General features: G+C 48.2%; 3 protein-coding genes across 6 annotated transcripts; 2 read left to right on the forward strand and 1 right to left on the reverse strand.

Annotated features, from left to right (window-relative positions):
• The first annotated feature begins 39 nt into the window (after positions 1-39).
• On the forward strand, positions 40-9,032 carry NKRF (NFKB repressing factor). Of its 4 annotated transcripts, XM_031048291.1 has the most exons (5): positions 162-355; positions 3,424-3,545; positions 5,325-7,355; positions 8,372-8,373; positions 8,519-9,032. In XM_031048291.1, exons 1-3 carry the CDS (start codon positions 162-164, stop codon positions 7,310-7,312), a joined length of 2,304 nt encoding a protein of 767 aa, XP_030904151.1. In that variant the 3' UTR covers positions 7,313-7,355; positions 8,372-8,373; positions 8,519-9,032. The 4 variants fall into 4 exon arrangements, with proteins under 4 accessions (XP_005148367.2, XP_030904151.1, XP_030904150.1 ...); XM_031048290.2 differs by lacking the exon at positions 8,372-8,373 and having other exon boundaries at positions 8,519-9,031; XM_031048292.1 differs by lacking the exon at positions 8,372-8,373 and having other exon boundaries at positions 8,606-9,029.
• Positions 9,033-10,433: 1,401 nt separating this feature from the next.
• Positions 10,434-19,470, reverse strand: UBE2A (ubiquitin conjugating enzyme E2 A). The gene is made up of 6 exons (XM_005148311.2): positions 19,204-19,470; positions 18,839-18,919; positions 18,694-18,719; positions 13,354-13,443; positions 12,291-12,379; positions 10,434-11,875 (listed from the first exon to the last, which is right to left on the reverse strand). Exons 1-6 carry the CDS (start codon positions 19,245-19,247, stop codon positions 11,747-11,749), a joined length of 459 nt encoding a protein of 152 aa, XP_005148368.1. The 5' UTR covers positions 19,248-19,470; the 3' UTR covers positions 10,434-11,746.
• A 920-nt stretch (positions 19,471-20,390) lies between these two features.
• On the forward strand, positions 20,391-23,686 carry STEEP1 (STING1 ER exit protein 1). Its single transcript, XM_013128855.2, has 7 exons — positions 20,391-20,580; positions 20,686-20,803; positions 20,930-20,971; positions 21,573-21,711; positions 22,219-22,308; positions 22,457-22,549; positions 23,228-23,686. The coding sequence occupies exons 1-7, from the start codon at positions 20,457-20,459 to the stop codon at positions 23,288-23,290; spliced, it is 669 nt and encodes a 222-aa protein (XP_012984309.1). The 5' UTR covers positions 20,391-20,456; the 3' UTR covers positions 23,291-23,686.
• The last annotated feature ends 1,733 nt before the right edge of the window (positions 23,687-25,419 follow it).

Consider the following 25,419-nt stretch of genomic DNA (forward strand, 5'->3'; position numbering starts at 1 on the left):
GGGGGGGGCGGGGAGGGGGCCGGTGGGTTGGGGCCGGGCCGGGGTGAGGCTTCCCGGTGGGCCGTAAGAAGGCGCGGCCTGGTCCGCACGTGGGGCCTGGTTCGCTCTGGCACGCCTGAGGTGTTGCGGTGCCCACCGGCGGGTACGGCCCCGCGGCCGCTATGGCGCCGCCGGAACCGGAGAGCGTGCCCGAGGCCGTGCTGGAGCAGTGGCGGCAGTACAACGAGACCGAGCGGCAGTGGGAGCTGCGCCGCCGCTTCATCCTTCGGCACCTCAGCGGCTATCCCGGCGCAGCCATCGACCAGCTGCTGGCGCTCTCCGTGCTCTGGACCAACCACATCTTCATGGGCTGCAGGTGAGGCGGGGAGCGGCGGGGCCTGCGGCCGGGGCACCGGCCTGTCAGGGAGGCCAGGGCATCGCGGGCGGCTGGAGGAGTCGGGGAGAAGCTGGGAGCTGCCGGACGGAAGAGGGCCTGGGGGGGAGGAGGGTCTGTGGTGGTGCTGGGCTGAGCCTCGGCCCAACTGCATCCAAAAGTAACCACGGAAGAGCTTGGGGAGAGCCGTGGCCGAGAGCTTCGGTGTCTTTGCTCCAATACGTGTTTGAACGCGAGGGGGGGAGCGAGCTGCTGACAAAGTATGTGTGCTTTGAGAGTAGTTCTTGGTGTCCCAGCCCTGGGACAATACTGTCTGGTATTGCGCTTTGTAATTCAAGTTAGGGAAAAAGCATCTCTGTAAGCATGAAGCAGCCTGCAGGGTCCTCTGAGAGCTGAGGTTTTCTGAGGGAAGCGGGTTGGGGAAAGGAAGAGGTTTCACTCGTTCAGGATCACCGTACACACAGGAACCACTGTACCATAACCAGCAACAGCGGGAGCGACACCGCGGCCTGGCTGACACTTCTGACGGGTGATTATTTTTAACCAGACGTAAGGCTTTAAAGACAGAAGCAACTGCTGAACCACCAACTTCAGCAGTGCAGGGGCAGCAGGGCCTGTAACCACTGAAGGGCAAATAGTTTGGCGGTTGTTAATGTTACTATCCCGAAGCTATTTTGGAGAATGTTTGATTGGATAGAGCCAAAGCAACACGTTTGAGTGCAGCTTTGCATGTTTTCTTAGCTCTTGCTTGTCCCAGTGCTAAACTGTTCTGCTCTGCAAGCATCGGCATTGAGCTTAGTTTTAAAACAGCTTCAAATTCCTGAGCCTGAGTAGTATGTTAAAGTTGAGCATGTCTTCTCTTTGGTCCATTAACTCATCCTAATGTATTTATGTGCCAACTTAATGGAGCGTCTTCTTTGTGAGAGTGCTTTGGGGAGCCAATGCAATAATGTACTTACAGGGTGCTCATAGCAGAAGTGAAGAGCTGTGTGGCAAGATCTCAAGCCCTTAAAAAATGATGCAGTTTAAGCCTGTTTGTGCACTCACTTTCCCTGACTGAACATCTCTACAGGAGCTCTTAGGGGAGACATGAGCAGTAGATGTAGGTATAATGTGGTCCAGAGCTGGGATGGGGAGGATGTGCCCCCAAACCTTGTGTTGTGCATGAGTGTGGACACACGACACGGGCACAGTGAATGTGCTGCACTGTTGAAAAGCATTGGCAGCTCCCCCTGGGGAAGGATGGGGACCCACAGCTCTCTCTGGAACTGCCTTTTGCTATGGGGAAGAGCTGCTGTTGCTGTGTTAACAGCTTCAAAGCTTGTGGGGTTTTTGTCATTTTCTCTCAAGTTGATTGTTTGGTGAAGTTTCTTAAGCTTTTGTGGGGGTTTGTGGTGGTGTTTTTTATGTTGACGCTTGCTGAAATCAACCTGTTGTCAGGGTACCTCCAAATCAGAGCCTTTGCTGGTGAAGTCTGAAGGAGTGTTCCGCTGGGCATGCTCTGGAGTGTCCAGAAGGCTTAGAAATCACAGTCAGCAAGGAAGGAGTTAAATAACAAGATTCATTTAGTGCAGGGGTGGATGAGGGGAGATGTGTATGTTCTAAGGTGTGTTAAAGGAGGGTGGGGAGGAGGAGCACTATGCTCCAAAGCTACTGGGATCAGAATAAGAGGTAACGTATTTCAGTCACACCAGAGAGTCTTTGGGTGTTGGAGGGGTGGGATCCATGCCTCGATGTTCAGTCTCTGCAGCCGGAGATTGCTAAGGCCAGGTTAGACAGACACATGTTGGGATAGGTTGATCTCCCCCTGGCAGAAATCTGAGCTCAAAACACCTCTGTCCTTTGTGAAGAAGAGTGACACACTCATGTCAAATCTAACACTGTTCTTGCATGCTGCTGGACAAGGGCATTGTCCTTCAGGAGAGGGTATCACCACTGTCAGCTTCCCTTTGATCCCTCTTGGTGTTTTCTTCCTGTGCACATTTCCAGTGCCTCTGCTGGGGGCTGAGCTGTGCTCTGTACCTGCAGGTGAAGCAGGGACTGCAGTAGCGTGTGTTCAGAGTTCTCATCCAGTAGTTTCAATGGATGTGGTTTCTGCCTAGCTCTCTAAATCAGGAATGGGAGGGACATCTCTTGAGTGGATTTCCAGAGCTCTTGGAACAGCAGTATTTAGAAACTTGTGCAAGTTATTGCAGCACTGGCTGCTGGGACAGTTGTGGGCTCCCATCTGTGTGCTGTGACCTGATGCTTGACATTTGAAGGTGAGCTCACCATGGAACACATGCAAGATTGCTTTTTCTTCTTTCTGAACCACAGTGTGGAGCTTTCAGAGGTTACTTTCAGACCATGTGTGTAGGTTCTCCTTGGGTAGAAAGGTTTGGGCTTTTTCTTGCTCAGCTTCAGTGTGCACATGGCTCAAAAACATACGAGAGATCCCCAGAGTGACGGAAAACGTGTCTGGTGAGGGATGTACCTCTGTTGTGGTGAGGGCTTGGAGGCATTTTGGTTCCAGCCACAGCGCTAGAAATCAGTGTGGCCTTTTAAAGAGTGGTTGATAGGGGCTGAGCAGAGCCTTCCTCATCTGACATCTGCAGTCAGGATTGGTGATGTGCTGTCTGACAGCTGCTCACCCCACAAAGCTTCACTTGTTCCTGTGCACTGAAACTGTGATGCCCACAGACTCCTTCTGTGCACCCCTGTCCTCAGTGTTCCCAGTAGCTCTGCCAAATGGTGTATTTTGACAGGTAATGTACTGAAGTTTAAAACCATGTCAGTTTGGTGGATTGTTGTTCACAAACGGGTTCACTTAGAGCCAGGTGGCTTATGAGATGCTGTGCAGGCTGCGTGCCAGCACTGAGCTAGCTGTGGCCCAAGGCTGGTAGTCAGGTCCTGTGTTAATACTCCCAGCAAAATTGGGGAGCATCTCCCTTGCACCAGGTACTGTGTCTTGGGCAGCTTCCCTTCTCATTTTGCATAATAAAAGGTTGTGTGCGCGTCCATGTTGCCCCTGTGAGACAAGTTCTAACCACTCTGTTGTTGAATCCACACAGATATGGCATGCAGGTCATGGAGAAGGTTCTCAAGATGGCTGAAGGCATCGACATCGGGGAAATGAGAACGTATGAGCTGGTTCCTAGCAGGAAGCTAAAAAGATGCCACTCTCCATCTGACAGTGAGTATATCTTACCTGCTTGTGCACTGAAGGAGACACCCTTCCCTATCCGAGCATCAGTGGGAGTGAGGGGAGAGCAGTGTGCCACGGGGCTGCCTCAGGAGAGCCAGCTCCACAAACAGAAGGGAAGCAGCCATGATGTACTCTGCTGGCCTGCAGCAGCTTCCCTCATCTGCCATGCTGCAGGTGTACGTAATTAATGCAGAATTCTCTTTTTGCTTAAGAAAATACAGTTTTTTATTGAAATTGGCAGGTAATTGATTTTTCCCAAGTGCTAGTGTTAGGGAATTGAACCTATGTAATGAAATATCTGTCCGCCCTTCTTTACTGTGGTGAGGGGTCATGTTCCAGCTGAGAAGGGGTTGTACACTTGCATGGAGATGGGGAGCTCAGCTTATTGATTTTGAGTTATGACCTGCCTGGAGCACTGGGGATTAAAGCCAAGGTTAATGTGTTTTTTTCCCTCCCTATGGACCCAGAAGGGTCCTGCACAGCCAGCTCAGCCCCATGGTCCCAGGGATCCATGTTCTAGCTGTAGCTTTTCCAGTTCAACCACTGCCGTTGTCTCCTCTCCAGCCCCTCGGAGCTCCCTGCCCTCTTTGGAGGAAGGACAGAGGGACTGTTCTTGTGTGCAGGTCATGGATGTGAATGGGCACATCCATGTGAGCAACGTCAGGCAGTTTGGCTGTTTAAAGCACAAATGGTCAGGCAGCACAGGCTCCTCTGGGCTTGGGTATAACCCCTGGCTCTGCCAGGGTTTCTTCCCTTGCTTTGACACTCAGCAATATTCTTGTGCTTCCATGGACAGGCTGCAAAACTGTGAAACATGCTACATGTTTGTCTGTCAGGCAGGAGCTCTGCAGGAAGAGGTCTGGATTGCACGTTGCACAGGCAGCATGAAGAGCTGTTCTGCTGCCGAGAGCCTTTAGATGCTGCTGCAGTGCAATATCTAAATACCAGACTGAGCAAGAAATGTAAACCTTGCTGTAGTTCATTACAACTGATGAGTGAAGGATTTAACTCATGTAAGAGCTCTGTCAACTGATTGAAACAGGAAGGTCTGTTTATGCTGCATCTAACGTGGGGTTTTTACCTGCAGTGAACTAGGCTGTGATAACTACACTGTGGCAGTGTGATGTCCAGGCAGATGTGTTGCCTGACCTGTGTTACAGTTGCACACATTGGCACTGGATTAGGCAACTCATTTCAAGGCACTGAGGTGGCTTTTTGCACCTTGATGAAATTACATACCTGTACCACTTCAGTCTTGTACAACCATCTTCTAGATGTAACTCACCAGCTATTTGATTCTTACTTTCTGCAGCAGCTGTGCACGTCAGGGCATTCTGCCTCATTTGAATTTCATCTGGTTAAGAAACAAAAGGTTTACCAGTAATGCATAATGGTCCCCCCTGGCCACCGCAGTTGTCAGCTGAGACTGGGGCAGATTTCCCCATGTTTGGTGTCCTTTAGCTAAAGGTAGTTATATCTTCAGAAAACAGTTCTATTAACAGTCATTAAGAGCCGTGTGTGTTTTGGAACAGTTTTTGTACAGTAGCTGTGGAGCTGGAAATAGCAGTGTCATGACCTGCACAAGAACAAGTGGTCTTACTTGTTCAGTTGTGAATGTGTTCAGAAGGAAGCCTTTTGGTTTGTGGCGAAGAAGAGGGAATCCTGTGTTCAGAGCCTGCAGGCTCCTCCTGGAGGTCAGTCTCTGAACACACTGTGTCCATGTCACAGCATGTATTGGTAATCTTGTCATTGTCTTCCTTCCTGTAGGTCCAGAGCTGGAAGAGGTTCCTGAGCCGCCCAAAAAGATGGCCCCCAGGTTCCGGGTGCGACCACGTTTCGAACCCATACACTTTGTCACCAGTGCTGAGAAGGATGACAGGAGGGAAGAGCCTCTGGATAACCAAACCCAGGAGGTGAACCAGGAGGCAAACACAAACAGCATAGCCCAGCCAGCTGAAAACTGTACAAATTCCTTTGTGAATGCACGGGACACAGATCCACAGCTCTCCAACTGCGCTGGGCTTGGCTTTGCAGGCCCGGCAGCAGCAGCCAAGAAGGCTGTGAATAGCATGGACTCTACCACAAACAGCACGCTTCAGGTTTCTGTTCCTCCCTCCACCGTCCAGCCTGCATCAGAGACTTTCCCTCCATCGGCTATAACGCTGAAGCAGAGTTTCATTGAGAAACTATCAGCAGCTGTCTGGAAAAATCTTGCTAACCCAGATGCCAACACGGGGACTGACAAAATTAACTTCACCTATCTTCTGACACGTTCAATTCAGGCCTGCAAGACAAATCCTGAATACATTTATGTTCCTCTGAAGGAAATCGCCCCCTCTGACCTCCCCAAGAGCAAGAAGCTGCTAACAGATGGCTTCGCATGCGAGGTGAGGTGTCAGAACGTCTACCTGGCCACCGGCTATGCAGGCAGCAAGAACGGGTCCCGGGATCGAGCAGCAGAGCTGGCAGTCAAGCTGCTGAAGAAGCCTGTGGAGGTGAGAGTCGTGCAGCGGAAGTTCAAGCACACCTACCATGAGGACCTGGTGGTGTGCGAGGCAGGCGTGAGTCGCCTGGATTTCCCTCCTGCTCTCAAACCCCACGAGGAGTTTCTAGCTGCCAACAGGGACTGTGTCCCGATGCAGCCTGGTACTGAATCCATGAAGGGTTCTGCTGCTACCAACAAACACTGGACTAGTTTTGTCCTCACGGAGAATGCCAGTGATGCAATAGGAATCCTTAACAATTCTGCCTCATATAACAAAATGTCTGTTGAATATAAATATGAATTAATGCCCAACCGCTCTTGGCGCTGCCAGGTCTACCTGCAGGACCACTGCCTCGCCGAGGGGTTTGGCACTAAAAAGACCAGCAAGCACGCAGCTGCTGAGGAGGCACTGAAGATCCTGCAGAAGATGCAGTCAAACGTAGCAGCCATCAAAGTGACCCAGGTTCAGAAGGTAGGCTGTTCATCACGGGGCTCTGGGAGGAAGAAGGACCTGAAGGACCTGGTGGTTTATGAGAACTCCAGTAACCCGGTGTGCACGCTGAATGACACTGCCCAGTTCAACAAGATGACGGTGGAGTACGTCTTTGAAAGGATGACTGGCATGCGATGGAAGTGCAAGGTGCTGCTTGAAGACGAATTCATCGCAGAAGCAGTTGGAGTGAAGAAATCTGTCAAGCATGAAGCAGCAGAGGAAGCTGTGAAAATCCTCAAAAAGACTCAGCCAACTGTTGTCAATAACCTGAAGAAAGGCACCGTTGAAGACGTCATCTCCCGAAATGAGATCCGGGGTCGGTCAGCTGAAGAGGCTTTCAAACAGAAGATCAAAGAAGACAACATTGGGAATCAAATACTGAGGAAGATGGGCTGGACAGGCGGTGGCCTGGGGAAAGCCGGGGAAGGAATTAGGGAGCCTATTTCAGTGAAGGAGCAGTTTAAAAGGGAAGGACTTGGGCTTGATGTGGAAAGGGTCAACAAAATAGCTAAAAGAGATATCGAAGAGATCATTCGGAACTATGCACGCTCAGAGAGCCACATTGACTTGACTTTCTCTAGAGAACTGACCATGGATGAGAGGAAGCAGATCCATCAGATCGCCCAAAAATATGGTCTTAAAAGTAAATCTCATGGGCAGGGGCACAACAGGTACTTGGTGGTGAGCAGGAAGCGGCGCAAGGAGGATCTGTTGGACCAGCTGAAGCAGGAGGGCCAGGTTGGGCACTATGAGCTGATTATGCCACAGGCAAACTGAGGGGATGTGTCCCTTTGCTTAGAGACAGCTGCCCGGATACTCGGTGAGAAAAAGAGATGCTGCATTTTTCCCTGTCATGGGCTACATCAATGTTAAAAGTCTTTCACTTTGTTAATATCATTTCTAAAACACTGTTAGACATTTAGAACTGAGTTCTGTCCCAAGTATCTTAGCACAGCCCAAAAGCAGTAGTGCTGTCACTGTATGTGTCTTTGATATTACTTGTTCCTTCACGTTTTAATAGTTTTGTAATAGCAAAACCACATGTCCAACGAGGAGGAATTTCACATAATTTAAAATTCTGGTTCCCTTCTTCTTGACCAAGGAAGTAAAAAAAAAAAGCCCTTTTTTAATAAAAGATAAAAACAAAACTAAAAAGAAAATCACAAAGAGCAAAGGAAATGCAGTCTGGGGACTGAAGCCTGTATGTAAAGTTGGTATTAATGAAAATAAAGGTTTATTTCTGGAAAAAAGCCCAGGATTTGTCACACTTTGTAAAGAAGAAAAATAATATGTGAAATCTGTGTTTAATCTTGAGAAATATATACATATATATATATATTATATATACACCAAGGTCTTGTCTCTGCTGTGTATGTATGTATGGAGATGTCCTGGACCAGTTTAACCAGTTTGAATTCATAGCTTTCTACCTTGAGTCTCCCATCCTGAGAGTTCCCGAATGCACTTTCATCAGCAGCATGTCAGACTGAGATAATCCCAGGGCATTTTTACCTTGGAGCTCCGCTTGACGTGTGCAGATGAAATACCATGTGAGGTGTGAAGCACAAGTGGAGGTAACTGCAGAGCCCACGCTCCGGGCGGCTCGTGGGCACTGTTATGCAACTGAGTCTTTTACTTTGAATATGAGCTCTTTAATCCAGAGCAAAACCAAGGCTGTGCCTGAGGAGTCCTCTGTTACTGTACCTGTGCCTGTGTGTGTCAGGGGGGAGTTACAGCCGAACTCCTGGTGTAGCTCTGCCATGTGTTGTGAGCATGGTGTCTCTCTGGGATGCAGGGGGCCGGAAAGCAGGCTGACAGGACATGGCACTTCATGAGCTGTGGAGGACTGCTAGCTTCATGCTTGCAAAACAGACGTTAGGCATTGACCTTGGAAGAGCCATGAGTGAGATGCTGTTTTTTCTGTCACCAGTAACACAAACCCAGTCCTAATGAAGTATTTTTGTCTGTTGCCTTGTGTCTCAGCTCTCTCTTGTTTTTCTGCCTCTCCATCTTTTTACATCCTCCCCTAGCTTTTATCCCACCTCCTGTTTTCTCTTTGGATCCTCACAGCACAGAGGAGAGCATGACTGACCTCCACTGATGCAGCAGAACATCCTGGTGACGTGCAGTCAGAGGCACTTCCAGCCCTGCAGTGTGAGCAGGAAGCGGCTGCCCTGGCAGGTAAGCCTGTCTTGGGAAGGGCATGAGCTGCCTGGATGGCTGCAGCACAGTGTCCGCTGGCTGGGACTGATGGAACAGGAACGTGCTGCTGCTGCTGCCTTTGCTGAATATAATCTGGCAGTTAATGCTGAATGTATGTTGGGTTTTGGTGCTGTTTGGGGTTTTGTGTTATTCCCTCTGTACTGCTGAATTCTTCTCTCGGAAGGCTGGGTTGAAGCAGATGGTGATGTAGGAGTGGTACTTTCTAGGCAGATATTCCTGCAGCAGGCAGGCTTGCTGCTCCCCCTTCCTAGCTTAGATATGCTGCAGGTCTTGTAGGCTTAGTGATACTGAGACAGGCAGCAAGATCCCTGCTGCAGGATTTGGCATGAGAAATGCCTGTTTGGGGGAGCAGGAGATGGCTAAATGTAACAGTTCCTCAGCAGGGGCAGCTGTCCAGGGCCTTGCTCTACCCGTTGCTGTGACTTGGCTACCCATCTTAGCACAGTTACAGAATGGTTTGGACTGGAAGGGACCTTAAAGATCAGTCAGTTCCAACCCCTATTCACTGCTGAGTGCAGTACCATTGGCAGGACCTGCCTGTTGCTGTTCTGTCTTGTTAGTGGCTGTAGATTTGTCTGGGTGTTACAGTTGGAGCTAAACCTTCTTCACTGGTGTGTCCATAGTGCTGTAAGCTTGGCTGGAGAGCCAGGACCTGCTTGAGAGATTTGTGGATGAAGGCCATGCTAAAAGGGGTATAAAGGTCAGGGTTTGTTTCTCCTTGCAGTTCTGTGCTGTTGTTTCCTCCTGCAGAGTCCCACACCATGCTGTTGGGTGTAGTGGCTGAGGCTTTTAGTGGCTATCAAGACAAATATAGAACTGGAGGTACTGATACAGAGGCTTCTGCACCGTGAGGACTTGGGCCATTCAGAAGGGTTCTACTGGCAATAATGTGCAGGAATCCTTCTGGCTAGGCCAGGGGCCATGGTTAAGGGACGCGTGGTTGGCTTCAGTCACCCCATCAAGTGCAAGTGGGGGGTGGTTTGGTGTTTTGGGGTGGTTTTTGCACTGGTTTATAACCTGGTGTAACAAAGGGGTTTGCTGCTCAACCGGTTCTGCCTTAGGGAAGTTTTGCAGAGGGACTGCTTAGGAAACACCTACTTGAGGTAGGTTCATTCCATACACACCTGAGATATGCCAGATGCAGCTGTGATGACAGTTAAGACACTGTCCATTAGGAGAAGGAGTATATGTACCTCAGATACTTCAATGGCAAAAGGCTGTTTAGTGCAATGAGCTGTCACAGCAGGTACACATAATCCTCACTTCCCTTTTGAAAGAATCCGGCAGCTTCTATCTTAATTGCAGAGCAAATCAGCACCAGTTTTTGGTATGTCAGTCATTTTAAATCCTGTCCTCTCCCTCATATGATGGGAGGAAGATAAGTACGATTCCTGTATCAGTTCATTATTGAGCCTGTTCAGTTGCTGAAACCAACTCATAACCATCTTTGTCAATGGCTCATTCACAGGCATTCAGCTTTCTGCAAGTGCTTTTTATGCTATGGCTGATGTTTGCCCATTTCTGTGCTGGAAGGGCAAGTTCCAATCCCTGCACTAGAGCTGGCACAGCACTCACAGCACTGCTGCTCCTCAGCCCTGCCCTAAGGGTCTACCTGGAGCTCTGTCCCGCAGCAGCCTCCTACAGCCCCATTAAAATAACCACAGCTATACACCTCTTGCCTATTTATACAATAAGCACTAAGGTTACACTTTATTTACAACTTTTGAAAAATGTACAGTTTCTTACATGGGTTACTTGTGCAAAGTTGTACTTCTCAACTAACAGACCAATGTGCACACAAAGGACATGGGAACAGTGGACAACACAGTCGTAAGCTTCGTCCCACCCTGCTGCTTAAGGTACTGTATCCAAAAGTACAAACTTAGCCCTGCCAAAAAGTGAGTCTGGACTTACAAATGTCAGTTTGGTTTTGGGGTTTGGGTTTTTTTTCAGAGTTGAAAAAATACTTCCATGAAAGTGAAGGGAAACTCAAGCATGCAGCAGCAGCAGCTCACACAAACCACAATCATCTACAAAGAGCAGAAACTGCAGAGACTCAAGTGCCCACCCATGTTTTATTCACACTTTCTGCAAGGCAAAGTTGGCTCCCCAAGCTCTTGTCTTTCTCAGCTAAAGGTAAGGGGCAGGTGAAAGACACTGAGGGAGTAATTCCACTGCTGGAACACTTCAGGTTTTATCTCTTCCTTAGTGTGGAAGGTCTTTCAGAGTACCACAGCTCTACCTGGGTTTGTCCAGTAATGCCTCAGTGACAGGACTATAGTGAAGCACTCGATGTAGGCATGTCCTTTAAAACAAAACTGGGGGGTGTTTGTCACCCTAAGCAAAGGTCAGAGTACCACAGCTGTAGTGATTTATGTATAGTTGTACATAAATCCTGCATGTGGAGTGCAGAAATAACTAGCAGTCCACAGTCTCACTAAGTATTTGAATTAGAATCAATTGGTTTGGTTTTGGTTTTTACCATGAGTAAGGAGTTGAAACCAATACAGAAGGGAAATGAGGATATTTCTTCACTCTGTACGTACAAATACAGTGGGGTCTAAACCAATAGTAGAGGTAAATGACCAGCCTGGACACATCAGCAGTTTAGTTAATATCAGTTAAAAAATGTGTATGTATATAAACATCCCTTTATCAAGCTACACATAAGCATCACTGTGTATAACACAATTACAATTAAAAGCTTAGTGTACACTACAGAAATGCACAATACTGCCCTAAGACTGGAGAGGGGGCACAGGAAATGGATTCAGCATCAGTAACTCTTTTGCAAGTAACCCAAGTACAGAACACTTGACTTCAAAGTAGGTGTTTTCTGATGTCCAAGGAGAAGAAGCTTCAGCAAGGGAGGGTGGCAACAGCACAACAGCTATTCTGCTTTCAAAGTAAATGCTAGGAGGAAAAAGATGACTCAGACACTTTGTTTATTTTCCTCATCAACAGAGTGTTCATTTGCATCATCCTGGGTCAACAGTCACGCCAGCTCTGTTCTACTATTGCAGAGACCCGTTTTTCATATTCCCGCTTATTCTCTTGGTATAGCTGAGCTGCCTGGCTGTTTGCTGGGCTGTTGGGGTTTGGCTCATCCAATAGAGACTGTGCAAAGAGAAAGAGATTCTTAGGCACTGGAGAGTATGCAGTTTTCCAACATACTCCATAAAACTATCCATACTGATAAGAGTGCAGAGGTTAATTACATACAGGCAGGTACATGGCACTATTCCAGCTCTAAGTTATTGGAAGCATTTGCTGTCCCTCTTACAGCAGTGCAGGTGGCACTGCAACTTGACAGCCAAGCAGCAATACCCAAGCAGCGTGATGACAGGACAGGCCCCTTCAGTGAACACCTACTGTTACTGTTATTTTATACCTGGGAAGTAATCATACCTTAGCATATATAAAGGTACAGATGCTATACTGGCTAGCAGGAGGCGAAACAAAGTGTTTCCTGAGCTGTTTTTGTCAAAGCATCCTAATTTCATTCTGCCTTTTCATGCAGGGTTCATTTTACCTGTATGGATGTTAAGATGGAGGAGACATCATAAGTAGGACTCCAACGATTCTGAAGAATATCCAGACATATACTACCATCTGCATAGACTAGAAAAGGTTCAAGAAGAATGGCTTAACACAGAAGTTGTACAGCTCTCAGTTTGTCCTAGCATTGCCTGCTCCCGAAAAACCTGTGTACTGACAAACACTACAATAACATCTGACAGCAAACAAGCCTGCAGGAAGGAACAGGTGAAGCTCATCACCACCAGCTGCCTGTGGTATTTAAACTCAACCCCTCCTTTTTCTTTAACATAAGCTCCTCTGTGACATTGCAACTACCATTAATAGATTTTAAGGCAAAAAAATAATTAAGCTACCCACAAATGAACCAAATAAAGGACACAAGCCAAGAGCTGTTGACAGGTAAGGCTTCCCCAGAAAGTATCTACAACAGTCAGGGGCTAGTGTTCTAAAGCTCATGGCAGCTTTAGAAGAACCCTCCCTCAGGGCACTTCACTTACCTGCTACATTTGAAAGCTTCCCATATTGCTTCACAAAGCTAGTATTAGTTGGGGACAAGGAATATAGCTACAACCTTTAATTACCACAGAAGGGGGTTAATTAGATGATCTGTCACTCTCTGTAGCTGGTAACTAGCACCACATTTTGAGGTATGTCAGTCCCACTGGCATTTTGGGAAAGTGATAAAAAACAACTACAGTCAGCAGCATCAAGCATGCAGTGTCCATACATACTGCTGTATATACAGTACATACAGGTAAAATACCAAGGCACTGCTCTTTAAGTATAACATATTCATCTGTAAGGTTGAACAGGCAGGTGAGAGAGAAGTGTCTTGATACTGTGCTGTAATACCTGAAAGGTAAGATGCTCCATTTACTGCCCCTTTCAGTTCAAGCCTGAGCACTACTCACATATCCTTACTAAACCTACACAGAACCACACTGGAATTTTGCTTACTTATTAAACAGTGGAAACTTTGATAATAAATGGACCTTTTTCTACAACACTATAAAAAGCTAGAACTTGAAAATAAGCAGCATTGTGCAAGTACTTACCATTTGGATGAAACATTTTAGAGACAAATCTAACAGTGGGTGGCTTATTCGGATATTCTTCTGTGAATTCTATTGTAAGTTTGAAAGTTCCTGGAGTTGAAAGAGACATAAGTAACCTTTACTTAGAATGAATTTATATAAGGGATGAATAAGTAGCATCCCTCTACAAGCACAAACGGGTACTATTGTGCTGGTACGTACATGCTGGATAGGGAATACAAGATTGCTCAGTCCTACAGCAATTCTCCTTCTCTCTTTGGAGTTAATCATTGACTCCAGCCAACACTGGTACAAGAGTATCTCCTGTGAATTACTTTTATTGCCAAATCCACTACCCCAGTCAAAAGGTTTATGTTAGGAAATAAATCTTCCCTTTAGTTTTCCTTCTACAAAGCCTAATCTCGGCGCACTGTAAAAACAGCACAAGTGGGTGTATAACCATCTGTGCAACAGGCCATGATTTAGTAAGTCCTAGAGGTGGGAATATGCATCATGACAAGGACCTGCTTAGTTATTTCCTGTATCAATTTCAAGAAAATACATTTTTATCAACAACTGTAAGTAATCACATCCTATTGCAGAAAAGTAATATTGAGAGCAGCATCCAAATCAGACACTTGAAAACCCTGATCAGTTACTTCAGACTAACTAGTCTTCATCTGAGAAAGACTAAGCAAAGAAAGCTCTGCAGTTAACCCAATCACGTTACCAGCCTGCACCAACACAAGGGATTTTAGCCCTTCTCAGGCTGTGACAATCTGAGAATAAGAAGTCAACTAAATTTGCATAAATGTGGTTCCAAGGGACTAAGCACTGCTAGTGAGTCAGAACAGTAACTAAGGACCTCTAGATACTCCAAGCTGCTCTTGCCATGCTATCACCTCAGCAACCCATCTGGGAGGCGGTTTATGGATACAGAGAGATCCATCTGTCAGAAGCACCTTCATATCAAAATACAGCTCTCCTGTAAGAGGAACATGCCTTATAGTAACAACTGGAACAACCTGCCAGGGCAGACACATTACTGTTTCTGAAAGGGCATCCTCATGTATCTGTGACAGGTCCATCCCCCCTAACACTCAGTGCCCAAATTAAAACTCAGGGGCTCAGATATAAAGCTCAACCTTGCTTCCTACTGTGAGGAAGCTTTCCAGCACTAATATCATTAATGTATTCCTTCATTTGACTGACAAACATGTGCCAACAGCTGGTACCCAGAGAACAGAATATTCAGTCCCTCTTTTCAGATCAGCCAGGACCTGTGGGATTTCCCAGGGACTCCTTCCTTTATAAGGGAGATAAACTAAATAACATTGAGTTGCAATAAATGAAGGTCATTGCTTTGACGTTCCAGTTTGCATATGAAGACACAGTACAGATGCTTCAGAGCTATCTGTACAGCAGTGGGAAGTCTAAACATCCTAAAAATAAGGTTTTGCATGTTTGGTTTCTATTAACAGCCTAACATCCAAAGAGCAGAGAGCCAGCAGTGTGCTATCTCATTGCAAACCAAAAGGTACAGGGGTAGGATAGCCAAGATCATTCAAATCAGTGGAAGTATGCAGTGAGGACTTCCAAGCTTCACCGCAGCTAATCCAGAAGCAGAGAGCCAGATCTGAGACCAGCTTGAATTGAGCACTGGAAAGTCAGTAGCAACTTCCACCAGCTGTGAACATCAGCTCAGGTCTACCCTTCCTTCCCTACAAGATGACAGTCCCAAACAGTATTGGCCCTCTGGAATCAAATGCTTAGGGATTTTATTCTGAATTTTAGAACTCCCCAGCTCTCCCTGCCCCAGTTCTGGTTCTCAGCAGCCTCCTTAGAAAGCAGGAAAGCAGGCACTTTCTTCTGTGGAAGAGTGACTAAGCAAGCAGTAGGCTGTAAACTGAGCACAAACCATCTAACAGTAGATTTCAACAAGCATACTTGAGAAAATGAGTGCTATTCTAGAACACTGACTGAAGTGGGAGCAGAGGGAACGGATAAAATGGCTGAAAATCAGTAACAGGGGCAGTTTGATCTTAGAATCCATTTAAAACTGCTGAGAGCAAGGGAAGCCATCTGCCCCACCAGAGACAGGAGAGCAGCACTTTGAAAACAAACTTGAGCAAGTGATTAGACAGTATCCAGCTGCAGCATCTACCTACTCAAATCTCCTAGTCAAAAACCCAGGGTAGCAAAAGCTCTTTGACACAGCTCCACAGTACCCAACACCTCACTGCTGAGCTTTAATAAAGGACAAGTCCAGAGAGTTGATGAACGAATGTCCAAGGGTCACTCACACTGAAAGGCCACCTAAGTCAAACAGGTAACATGACACAGTGCTCGGGACAAGGCCCTTGGTGTCTAGTCTCTTCTACCACTAATTTCAAAGCTTTCAACTGGTATGCTTTGCAACCTACCCTAGAGAGCCAGTTTTAAAACATAAAATCTCATATTCATTGTCATTATTATGACTCATTAGGATCATCACTGATCTTAGGAGAACATTCTCTTTGCTCTCTTCTGCCTTTTCCATCTGCCTCTCCTACCTCAGGACATGAAACTCTAACATGGCTAACAGGGAGGTTTCTCCATGACTGTAAGCTGCCCCCATTAACCCCTGCCACAGCAGCACCCATGTTCCTGCCAGGCCCTTCTTGCTGCAGGAAGCAAGAGCAGCCCCCTCTATTCCACTGATATAAAACAGGGATGACCTCCTCCCCTCCCACATGAGGATACAGAATCCATATCCCATACACAAGGAATAAACCACACAGAAGGCTAACACCTTGCTGCCTTGCCTTCTCTGATGGCAGCAAGGCAGGATACTACAATAGCTGTGCTACTTTTAACTCTCTCCTACCCAGGAATCCTGCACTAACCACAAAATCATCATCCAGTTTCAGAGAAATGGGTCTGAAGCACTGGGAGAGCTGGTTTTCCATCATGGGGACAGCACTACCACTTGAGATGCCACACACAGAGATTCTTAGAAATATGGTGAAGGGCAGGATAACATCCCTACTGCAGACACCTGCAATCCAATCCTTTTCAACCAGAAGATGGAAGTTATGCTGCTGTTCTAAATTAGTAGTTGCTCCTAGGGCAAGCCAGCCTGCACACTGAGCTGTGAAAACACCCTCTGAAGACTGGAGGTGGAGGGGCAGGAGGGTTTCAGCTGCATTATGCTGCACAGAAAGTAAACAAACGTGTTTGAACTTCAGGTTTTCAGTTCAGACAAAGCTAAGAAACATTGGAAGCTGAGGCTGGAGAAGAGCCTCACCAGAGGGAGGATGCAGAACAGTAACTTTCACAATGTTGAAATGATTACACCTCTACTTCAACAAATAAATAAACTGACTTCATGGGCTACCTGCACAAGAACTAAGGTATCTAAAGTCTTAACACTATCACCAGGAAGTTACAAAGCCTAAGAACAAAAACACAAAGTGACTTATGAGGAATGCTGCCCTGCAAAGGCTTCATGAGAAGGATTACAGAGCTCCAGTGTACCTCTGACCCACAAGGGCCTGCAGAGTTATAAAGCAAGCCCGAACTAACAAAATACTGTTAAATAAAGAATTCCCTTAATTTTACCTACATTAAGCTAAAGTGCATCTGAACTGTGCTACCCTGCTGAATAGAAAAAGCACAGTTGAGGCACCAATATACCCCTACATACATATATATAGGCACTGCTTAGTATTTTGTTATCTAGCACAATTTAAGATCCGTCTCAGCGCAAAGGAAATAAGCAGATCCTGCACCACAAGACATGGCTGTTCTCCTGAGCACACACTGTGAAAGCACACACACTTTGCTATGGGAAGAGCAATCCATCACACACCAAGATCATATTATGAGATCAGCCATGGCAGCAGGACAGCAGCAGCGGACTCAAGCATGTGTGAACTCCAAACTGCTGCAAACACAACACGTCTTAAGTACCCCAGATAAAGACACAATGCTGCCACAGTGGAAAGCAGGGAGGAAATCAATATGTCAAAGCTCTCAAAAGCAGACTCCAACCTCCATCAACTAAATGGAAATGTATGGAAAAAAGCCCTTATAGCATCTGTTAACCTCACACTGAGCTGGAACAGCCTGAACGTGGAAACAACCTACATTTTAGCACACTGGAAGGAGGAGGCTTTCTGCTCCACCAGTGAATCACTATTAGTGGCAATGCACCAAGAACTTAAGCAGCTCCAGCAACCCTCACAGAACTTTAAGAGAACCCTTTACGTTTACAAGATGACATGACAGAATACATTTAGTCAATCTGTTCTATTATGCAATGATACAGAATATTCAAGTTTGAAGCATCAAAATTCTGAAGCAGCTACCATAGCAAGTTTCTTAAGAGATCAAATATATTAGAAGAACTTTGGAGTCTTGGGAGTTTTCTTAGGACTGAAACATTTAAAATCTTTAAAATCTTCACAGGAGGAAGTATCAAAATAACCTGCACTTTATAGGCATGCCCACAGGTGCTACCTCCGAGGATAAACAGAGACAAAGAAGTGAGCCAAGAACAACATTAGAGTGAAGGAATTTTTCCTATGCTTTGGCCATGAGTCATGCAGATCTAGGATTAATTATAGCCTGCACTGAAAGTATCTTAAATAATAACAAAAAGCTGCATCGCTGATTTCAGTTAGACAGTATTTCATGTTGAACAAGTTTTCACAGAGGTGCTGTGTACTCAAGACAGCACTAGCAACAGAAGACAATGAGACCACGTGCAAACTACCTGGACACAGGTACGTTACAAGGACTTATTTAATCACTTTTTAACATTGAGAAGTTTTTAATCTTTAACCCTGAACAATACTGATTGCAGCAGAGTGAAGTAGATAAGACAAAAACCCAACAAAATATCTGTTCTGAGCTTCCTCAAACAATGGGCCCATTTCCTACTACAGCTGACTCACATTGGAACTTACTCGCAAAACACTTCCAGCATCAGAAAAAACAGCTCAAAACAAATGACAACACTTCTGTAGCAGGTTTTTGATGGCTCTCCAAATATGAGTGTCCCTAAAAACATGATCCAGGACTCAAAAGAAAAGCTTGGAGATCCTTAAAATGGTACAGCAAATCAGGCTTAGCATAGTCAGATTTAGTGATTACAAGCACCTAACAAGCTACTTTGTATGTTTCTGTAAATCAACACAGCAATCTAGGGCAACAACTTGGAGTAGGGGAAAACAAATAGTGTTTACTATGTATGCACCCACATCCTTCTCGTCCCCAGGCCCCCACCTGTTGCCCAGTCAGGGCAGCGCACACCGGGGCCATGTCAAACTGCAGCGAACCCCAACAAAGCCAACCCCCAGGCCCGCAGGCCGCACTTACCGTCCTCGAAAGGGGTCCCCTCAGGCCTAGAGGAGGGAAGAAGCAGAGCACAGCGTCACCCGTGGGCTTCCAGCCCTGTCCCCCGCCGGGAGGCCCAGAGGCAGCGGCCCCCGCGCCTGCCACCATCGGCCCCCGCTCGACTTACCCGAAGATGACGGCGTTCCACACCATGATGTTGTTCTCGGACGGGGCCCCGCTCACCCCGGCCGGGGGATCCTCCTGCAACCTGCGGGCACAGGGAGCGCTGAGGCGCCGGCCCCACTGCCCCTCCAGTGCTTCCCCCCGGCGGCCGCCCCTGCGCACTTCGCGTAACCCAGGCAGGTAGCTACACGCCCCTGCGCAAACAGCGTAGCCCGCAGACAGACGGCGCCGACCGGCGCTACGCAATCAGCGGAGCGCGCCCTACCCCGCCGCCATGTTGTGCTGCCCCCCTTCTCTCCCGGCAGAGCGGGGCCCTTCGTCCTCCTCCCGCCCGCCCTCCCCTTTCCCTTCAGCCGGCGGCCTCTGTACCTCTTGAAGTCCCGCATGAGGCGCCTACGGGCCGGAGTGGACATGACGGGCTCAGGGTTATAGATCACTCATACAATGCCAGAGGGAGCACGGGGCGCCCGGAGACGGCGACGAGCTCCAATTGAGGCAGCGGCAGCGCTGACGAACAGGAGCGATCGCGGCCTCTACCACTGAGGCGGACGCAGGGGGACCTGGGCTGCACCGATTCCTGCGCCGGCTGCCGGGCGATCCCGGAACGTACCAACAGCGCGGGGGGAAAAGGCGGAGCCGGATATGGCAGAACCCCCAACCTGGCCTCTACCACGGCGGCGCGGGGGCGGTGCCTAAAGCAGCGGGGCTGTACCAACTGCTGCGGCGGATAGGGGGGGAAGAATGTGACCTGTGACGTTACGAGTGCGGCCCGGTCCCGGCAGCAGTCGTTTTGACCCTGCCCGCGCCTGCGCTGTGGTTCGGTCCCCACCGGGGCTCGTTCCCCGTACCCCGGGGAGAGAACGGGAGGGTGGGAGTGAGGTAAAGGTAGTTCAATGGGTACAGCAAAGCCAAGCACGGGATTAATTCACTTCAGCCATCCCCAGGACAGCGACGCCATCATTCCCGTTCTTCCGCCTGCTACACTGCATTTCCTGCTTCCTCTGAAAGCTTTCCAAGGGGAAATAATCTCTTTTCTACCTCCTTTCAAAAGCCTTTGGGAGTTAAGAATTCCTCTCTGCTGTTGTCTGGAGCAGACAGGATAGGCCGTGTTTATCCAGCTGATCTCACGATGCAATACAGCCATGTGGGGAGCTGGCTTCAGAGGAGACTCTGCCCTTATTGTGACAGAAGTTAACCAGTGCTGTCCTGGCTGCCTTTAAAACCTCCCATTCCTGACCATTCCTGCCCTGTGCAGTAAGAAATGGATCAGCTCCTGGGGCTTGTTCAAAAGGGGCTCCCCTCAGTGCTTTGCTTTTAATCACACAAGGACCTGTGCTCACAAAAGATGCCGTTCACAAGAGATTCCCCACATGCAGGAGCTCCCGAGGGGTGCAGCCGGACAGAGCCGGCACAGTGTGTGAAGGGATGGGGTCACCGTCCCCTCTGGGGAGGAACCCCCGTGCCTTAGGAACGTGTAAACCACCCCGGCAAGCCCAGAAACAGACATTGTTTTACCGGAGACCTCGGCGAGCTCACGCTCAGCGGGCGGAGCCGCGGGGAGGCCGGGCCTGGGGCGGGGAAGCAAGGCCTGTGCGGTGTGAGGAGGCCGCTCCGCCGCCGCCATGCCCAAGGTGGTGTCTCGGTCCGTCGTGTGCTCCGACACCCGTGACCGAGAGGAGTACGACGATGGGGAGAAGCCGCTTCACGTCTACTACTGCCTGTGCGGGCAGATGGTGCTGGTGCTGGGTGAGCTGCAGCGGGCGGAGCGCTGAGGGCCTGGGAGGCGGCGGGGGTAGGGGTCGGGGCTCCGGTACCGGCCGCTCACCGGCCGGGCCCCGCTGCTCTCCATAGACTGCCAGCTGGAGAAGCTGCCGATGCGGCCTCGGGACCGTGCCCGGGTGATGGATGCTGCCAAGCACGCACATAAGTTCTGCAACGCGGAGGAAGAGGAGAGTGTTTTCCTGCGCAGGTGGGACCCGGAGCTGCCTCCCGAGGCCTGCCCTGCGCTTGGGCTTGTGCTATGGCCCTGCTGGGGCCCTCAGCCGGGCACCGGGCCTGCTGGCTGCTCCTCTTAACCTTCTCCTTTCCTCCCCAGGCCCGAGGGCATAGAGCGGCAGTTCAGGAAGAAGTGTGGCAAGTGAGTGACCGTGTTGGCTCTTTAGTGACTTTGACAGCCTGGCTTTGTGGTAACGGAGGAATCCAGAATCCCAGACTGGTTGGAAGGGATGGACCTTAAAGCTCATCCAGTTCCAACCCCCTGCCAGGGCAGGGACACCTTCCACTAGAGCAGGTTGCTCCAAGCCCTGTCCATCCTGGCCTTGAACACTGCCAGGGATGAGGCAGCCACAGCTTCTCTACTCAGCCTGTGCCAGTTCCTCTCCATAGTGAAGAGCTTCTTCCCACTCTCTAATTCAACCCTCTTTCGGTTTAAAGCCATTCCCCTTTGTCCTATCCCTGAATGTCCTTGTATAAAGCCCCTCTCTAGGTTTCTTGTAGCCCCTTTAGGCACTGGGAGCTGCTGTAAGGTCTCCCCACAGTATTCTCTTCTCCAGGCTGAACAAGCCCAGCTCTCACCTTGGCTCCAGCACAGAGCTGCTCCAGCCCTCAGAGCATCTCCATGGCCTCTCCTCTGGACTTGTTCCAACAGGTCCACATCCTTCACATGCTGGGGGCCCAAGAGTTGAGCACCTTACTCCAGAATCCGTGTTTCTCACAGCTAGCTGTGCTTCTGTTTCCAGGTGTGGACTGCTGCTCTTCTATCAACACCAACAGAAAAATGCTCCTGTGACGTTCATTGTTGATGGTGCTGTGGTCAAATTTGGCCAGGGTTTTGGGAAAACAAACATATATACTCAGAAACAAGAACCTCCCAAAAAGGTAATCAGCTTTGGATAAGTAAAAATGTTATCTCTGCTTTTCAGTAAGATGTGGTAAGTAAAATCAACTGGGGGATGAGGAGGGCAAAGGGAATGAAAGAGAAAGAAAAGGACCTGGAAACAATAGTTCAGTTTGGTGTCTTCTGTCTGCCTTAAGTTTTCTTTACAGAGGTCACTGCAGCTTGGAGTTGTAGCACTATAGGAAAGCAAAATAACCAGGTAAATCTAGATTGTGCCTGTCATTCAGACTCAGTTGCCAGAAAGTTTCCATTTGTGATTAGGTCTGCACAGCAGTTCTCGAAATATGACATATCTATTACATATCAGTGAGTTTGTTTCTGATAACGACAGCTCTATCCCCTGAAATCACTGGGGATGATTCTCCTTTGCCAACCACAGAGTTCAGGTAATCCTAACAAACTGCATGAGAAGCCTTAAAAGCACTGGAGGGGGAGTGATCCTTAGTGGCAGAGCTGTTGCCTTAGGAAATACTCCACTTCTCACCTAGGTGATGATGACCAAACGCACCAAAGACATGGGCAAGTTCAGTTCTGTCACAGTCTCCACAATTGATGAAGAGGAGGAGGAGATTGAAGCGGTGAGTTTTGTCTGGCCTTGGTGGCAGTTGCATCTGAACCTAGCAGCTGTCCTGAACACTGGTAAGGGCCAGTTGTCATCTCACCATTTGGATGAGGTGTTGTTACTTTGGGGTTTGCTCTTGCAAAGTGACACTGTGTGTGTTTCAGAGGGAGATTGCAGACTCCTATGCACAGAATGCAAAAGTGATTGAGAAACAGCTGGAACGCAAAGGCATGAGCAAAAAGCGGCTGCAGGAGTTGGTGAGTGTTTTCTTTGGTGTTCAGTGTGAATTCCTGAGATCTGTTGACTTTGTACACAGAAGCTGTCTTGCAGATTGGACTAAAGGTCCTCGTACAGTCCTAACTTGTACCTTCGTGAGGATGACCTTTCCTTTACAAGTCTTATAGAGATGTTCTGCCAGTCCTGAACTTAAAATTGTATGGAGTTGAACAGAACTGACTGAAGAGCACCTAGCAGAGCGTTTGCCAGGGTTTGCCAACTACAGCACCCCCTAATGCCTGTTTGACAGAGCAGGTCTCTGCCAGGAGGTGTAGGGCAAGCTGAGGGGCTGGAGGGGCTTCCAGCTCAGTTGGTACCAAAAGGGTCACTTGAAGAATTAAGGGAAGAACATCACAGCTGATCTTGCCTGCTGTGATAGAATAGTGTGGCTGGGGAGGGGAGGAAATGTGTAGCTTTCATCTGAGGACAGAAGAGATGAAATTGTCTCCTGTACAGTTAGTTTTGGACTTCATATGGTTTTAAAGGTGGTCATTGTCCTGTATGTCAGGGGAGGAGGGAGCCAGAAAGAACTTGAGCTACTCTTGCTCCTGGTGGGACAAAGCTTGCCAGTGGTCAGACAAGATGACCAACCCTTACTGGAGCACCGAAGGGAAACATATCCAGCCTTTATTTAATTCTGTCTTAATTTTCTTAATCAGGCTGAGTTGGAAGCCAAGAAAGCCAAGATGAAAGGAACCCTGATTGATAACCAGTTCAAGTGAAATGCTGCACATCTGCTGAGTCTTCAGAGAGCAGAAGGCTACCAGGAGCTATCACAGATCTGTCAACAGAGCACAAGTAACAGTGTTGAAGGGCACTCTGCTGCATGCAGCCAGCTTGGAGGATGAGTAACTCTCTCATAACCAATGCTCTGGTACCGATTTTAATAACTCCAGTGGCACTGGAGACTTTGCTGAGGCTGCAGTTCTCTACAAATGCAGTGTTAGGAACAAGCTGCTCCAGCCAGAATATTTACTTTTGGGAAGATCTTCACTGGGTGCCTTCCTCAGTTCAAATACACACCTTCTTATGTTGGTAGTTTTCAATTGTGTAAGGTTTGCATAAGTGTATTAGAGCTATAGGTCAACTGTACAACAAAGAAATGGCTACAGAAGTAAGCTCTGTGCCTGTTGTTCATTTTGTTATTTTAAATGTGTCCAAAATGTGCAGCAGCTGCAGACATGTGCCATTCACACACAGTCTGAAGAGACTGGGTGCCAGGCTGGGAACAGTGCTGCTGCTCACCCTGAGCAGCAGACAGGCTGTCAGAGGCTTGGCTGCAGCTCTTAACCCTCAGCTCCTGTTGAACATTGAAAAGCTGCAGCTTGACACAATTGCACTGCCCCAACAGATAACTGCCTGGTACAAGAGAATGAAATCCAGTCTTGTTTTGAACTACTGAAACCAAAACCTGTCTGCCTGTTATGCAATGAATGAGTACAGATAGTTAGGCAGTTGGAGATTACTTGTACAATGGGCAATCCTTTAGAATATAACTGCATGTGTGAACTAACCCGTTCTGCAAGCCAGAATCAGTACTTGGACATGTAAAATGTGAAGGAGAAGGAAAAATTGTTTTGAATGTGCTGACCACTAAGGACTTGGATGAAGACAACATTAAGAATAGGAGCATAAAGGACCTTGTTTGGGAAATATTCTGTGTCTCCTGTGTGATGTAGTAACAGTGCTCTATAGTCCCTGTCTTTGTTGCTTTACTTGGGATTAAATACTGTGTTACGGATTTGAACTGAAATACTTTTCCTAGGATGTTTTTCCTCTACCAAGTATTATAAAATCACCTAAACAATGACCCCGATGCTTCATCCCCCACAATTATTATGGAAGACTTCATAATCAATAAAGATTTTCCATCTGGTTTTATAACCCTGACTGGGAAAATAGCTCTGCTTAGCCTAAGCATGTATCCCTGAGAGACAGTGAGTTCTGCCTCAGAGCTGGCAGACGGAATGTGGCCCTTGGTTCTGTGACAGTATAATGCCAAGCTGGGTAAATGTGTGTGATGGTTAACCTGAGCAGCACTGATGTTCTTCACTACTGATCATCTGTTAATCTGAAGCCTATTTCCAATGTTAGTGATTGAGATCAACTGCTCTGAGCAGGCCTGGACAGCCAAAGGACCAGAAGCATGAGGGCAGCGAGAAGACTCACTCATCTGAAGGTCGGAGGACCAGACCATGCACTCACCACCCTAGCTCCCCAGTCTGAAACCTGGCAGCTGCACTGTGGCATGCTCACAGACCCACAGAGATCTCTGGGTAAAGGCTGAGCCACACACATTGCCCAGCCTTGCAGTGTTTGCCCCAAATTGCCCCAGCAGCATGAAGGGATTTCCCCCTTGCCCTAGAATTTGGGGCTGGGACAAGCTTAACTTCTAGAGGAAAGGGATGAGCCTGGGGATGCAACTCCCTGCCTGGCAAGTGCAGCTCTGCCTCAGGAGCTGGCTGGCTGTGCCCAGCTCTACATCCCCAAAGCACAATATCCCATGCGTGCACAAAGCAGGCCAGGGGCTCCACAGATGAGCAGCAACTACCTGCACTTAGGTTCTCTGGCTGGGTTTTAGCATGCCTGAATAGGCAGCTCAGTTTCTAAGCCAGAGTACATGATGCCAGCTCTGCTCCTCCCGATAGCAACAAATACCTTTCTCTGTCCTCCCAAGCATCCAGCACCATGGGGAAGGCTGTACTTTACTTTGCAGAAGACTTAGGCACTTGTCACCTTCAAAACAAGGTTTCATCCCCTTCAGGGAACAGACAGGCCTGAGACAGGACCGGTGGCACAGATATGGCACACATGGGCCACCCCAGCCCACACCTGAGCAGGGAAACACTGG

Source organism: Melopsittacus undulatus, chromosome 6, assembly GCF_012275295.1.
Source record: "Melopsittacus undulatus isolate bMelUnd1 chromosome 6, bMelUnd1.mat.Z, whole genome shotgun sequence".
Taxonomy (NCBI): Eukaryota; Metazoa; Chordata; class Aves; order Psittaciformes; family Psittaculidae; genus Melopsittacus; species Melopsittacus undulatus.

Excerpts from the sequence above, each read along its gene's own strand:
- NKRF (XM_005148310.4), top strand. The coding sequence starts at position 162 with ATGGCGCCGCCGGAACCGGAGAGCGTGCCCGAGGCCGTGCTGGAGCAG. Across the intron at positions 356-3,423 it reads CACATCTTCATGGGCTGCAG|ATATGGCATGCAGGTCATGG; the intron begins GTGAGGCGGGGA and ends GAATCCACACAG. Across the intron at positions 3,546-5,324 it reads ATGCCACTCTCCATCTGACA|GTCCAGAGCTGGAAGAGGTT; the intron begins GTGAGTATATCT and ends TCCTTCCTGTAG.
- UBE2A (XM_005148311.2), bottom strand. The coding sequence starts at position 19,247 with ATGTCCACTCCGGCCCGTAGGCGCCTCATGCGGGACTTCAAGAG. Across the intron at positions 13,444-18,693 it reads GGGGACCCCTTTCGAGGACG|GAACTTTCAAACTTACAATA; the intron begins GTAAGTGCGGCC and ends TTTCAACTCCAG. Across the intron at positions 11,876-12,290 it reads CCATCTTAACATCCATACAG|TCTCTATTGGATGAGCCAAA; the intron begins GTAAAATGAACC and ends CTCTTTGCACAG.
- STEEP1 (XM_013128855.2), top strand. The coding sequence starts at position 20,457 with ATGCCCAAGGTGGTGTCTCGGTCCGTCGTGTGCTCCGACACCCGTGAC. Across the intron at positions 20,581-20,685 it reads GCAGATGGTGCTGGTGCTGG|ACTGCCAGCTGGAGAAGCTG; the intron begins GTGAGCTGCAGC and ends TGCTCTCCATAG. Across the intron at positions 22,309-22,456 it reads AGGAGGAGGAGATTGAAGCG|AGGGAGATTGCAGACTCCTA; the intron begins GTGAGTTTTGTC and ends TGTGTGTTTCAG.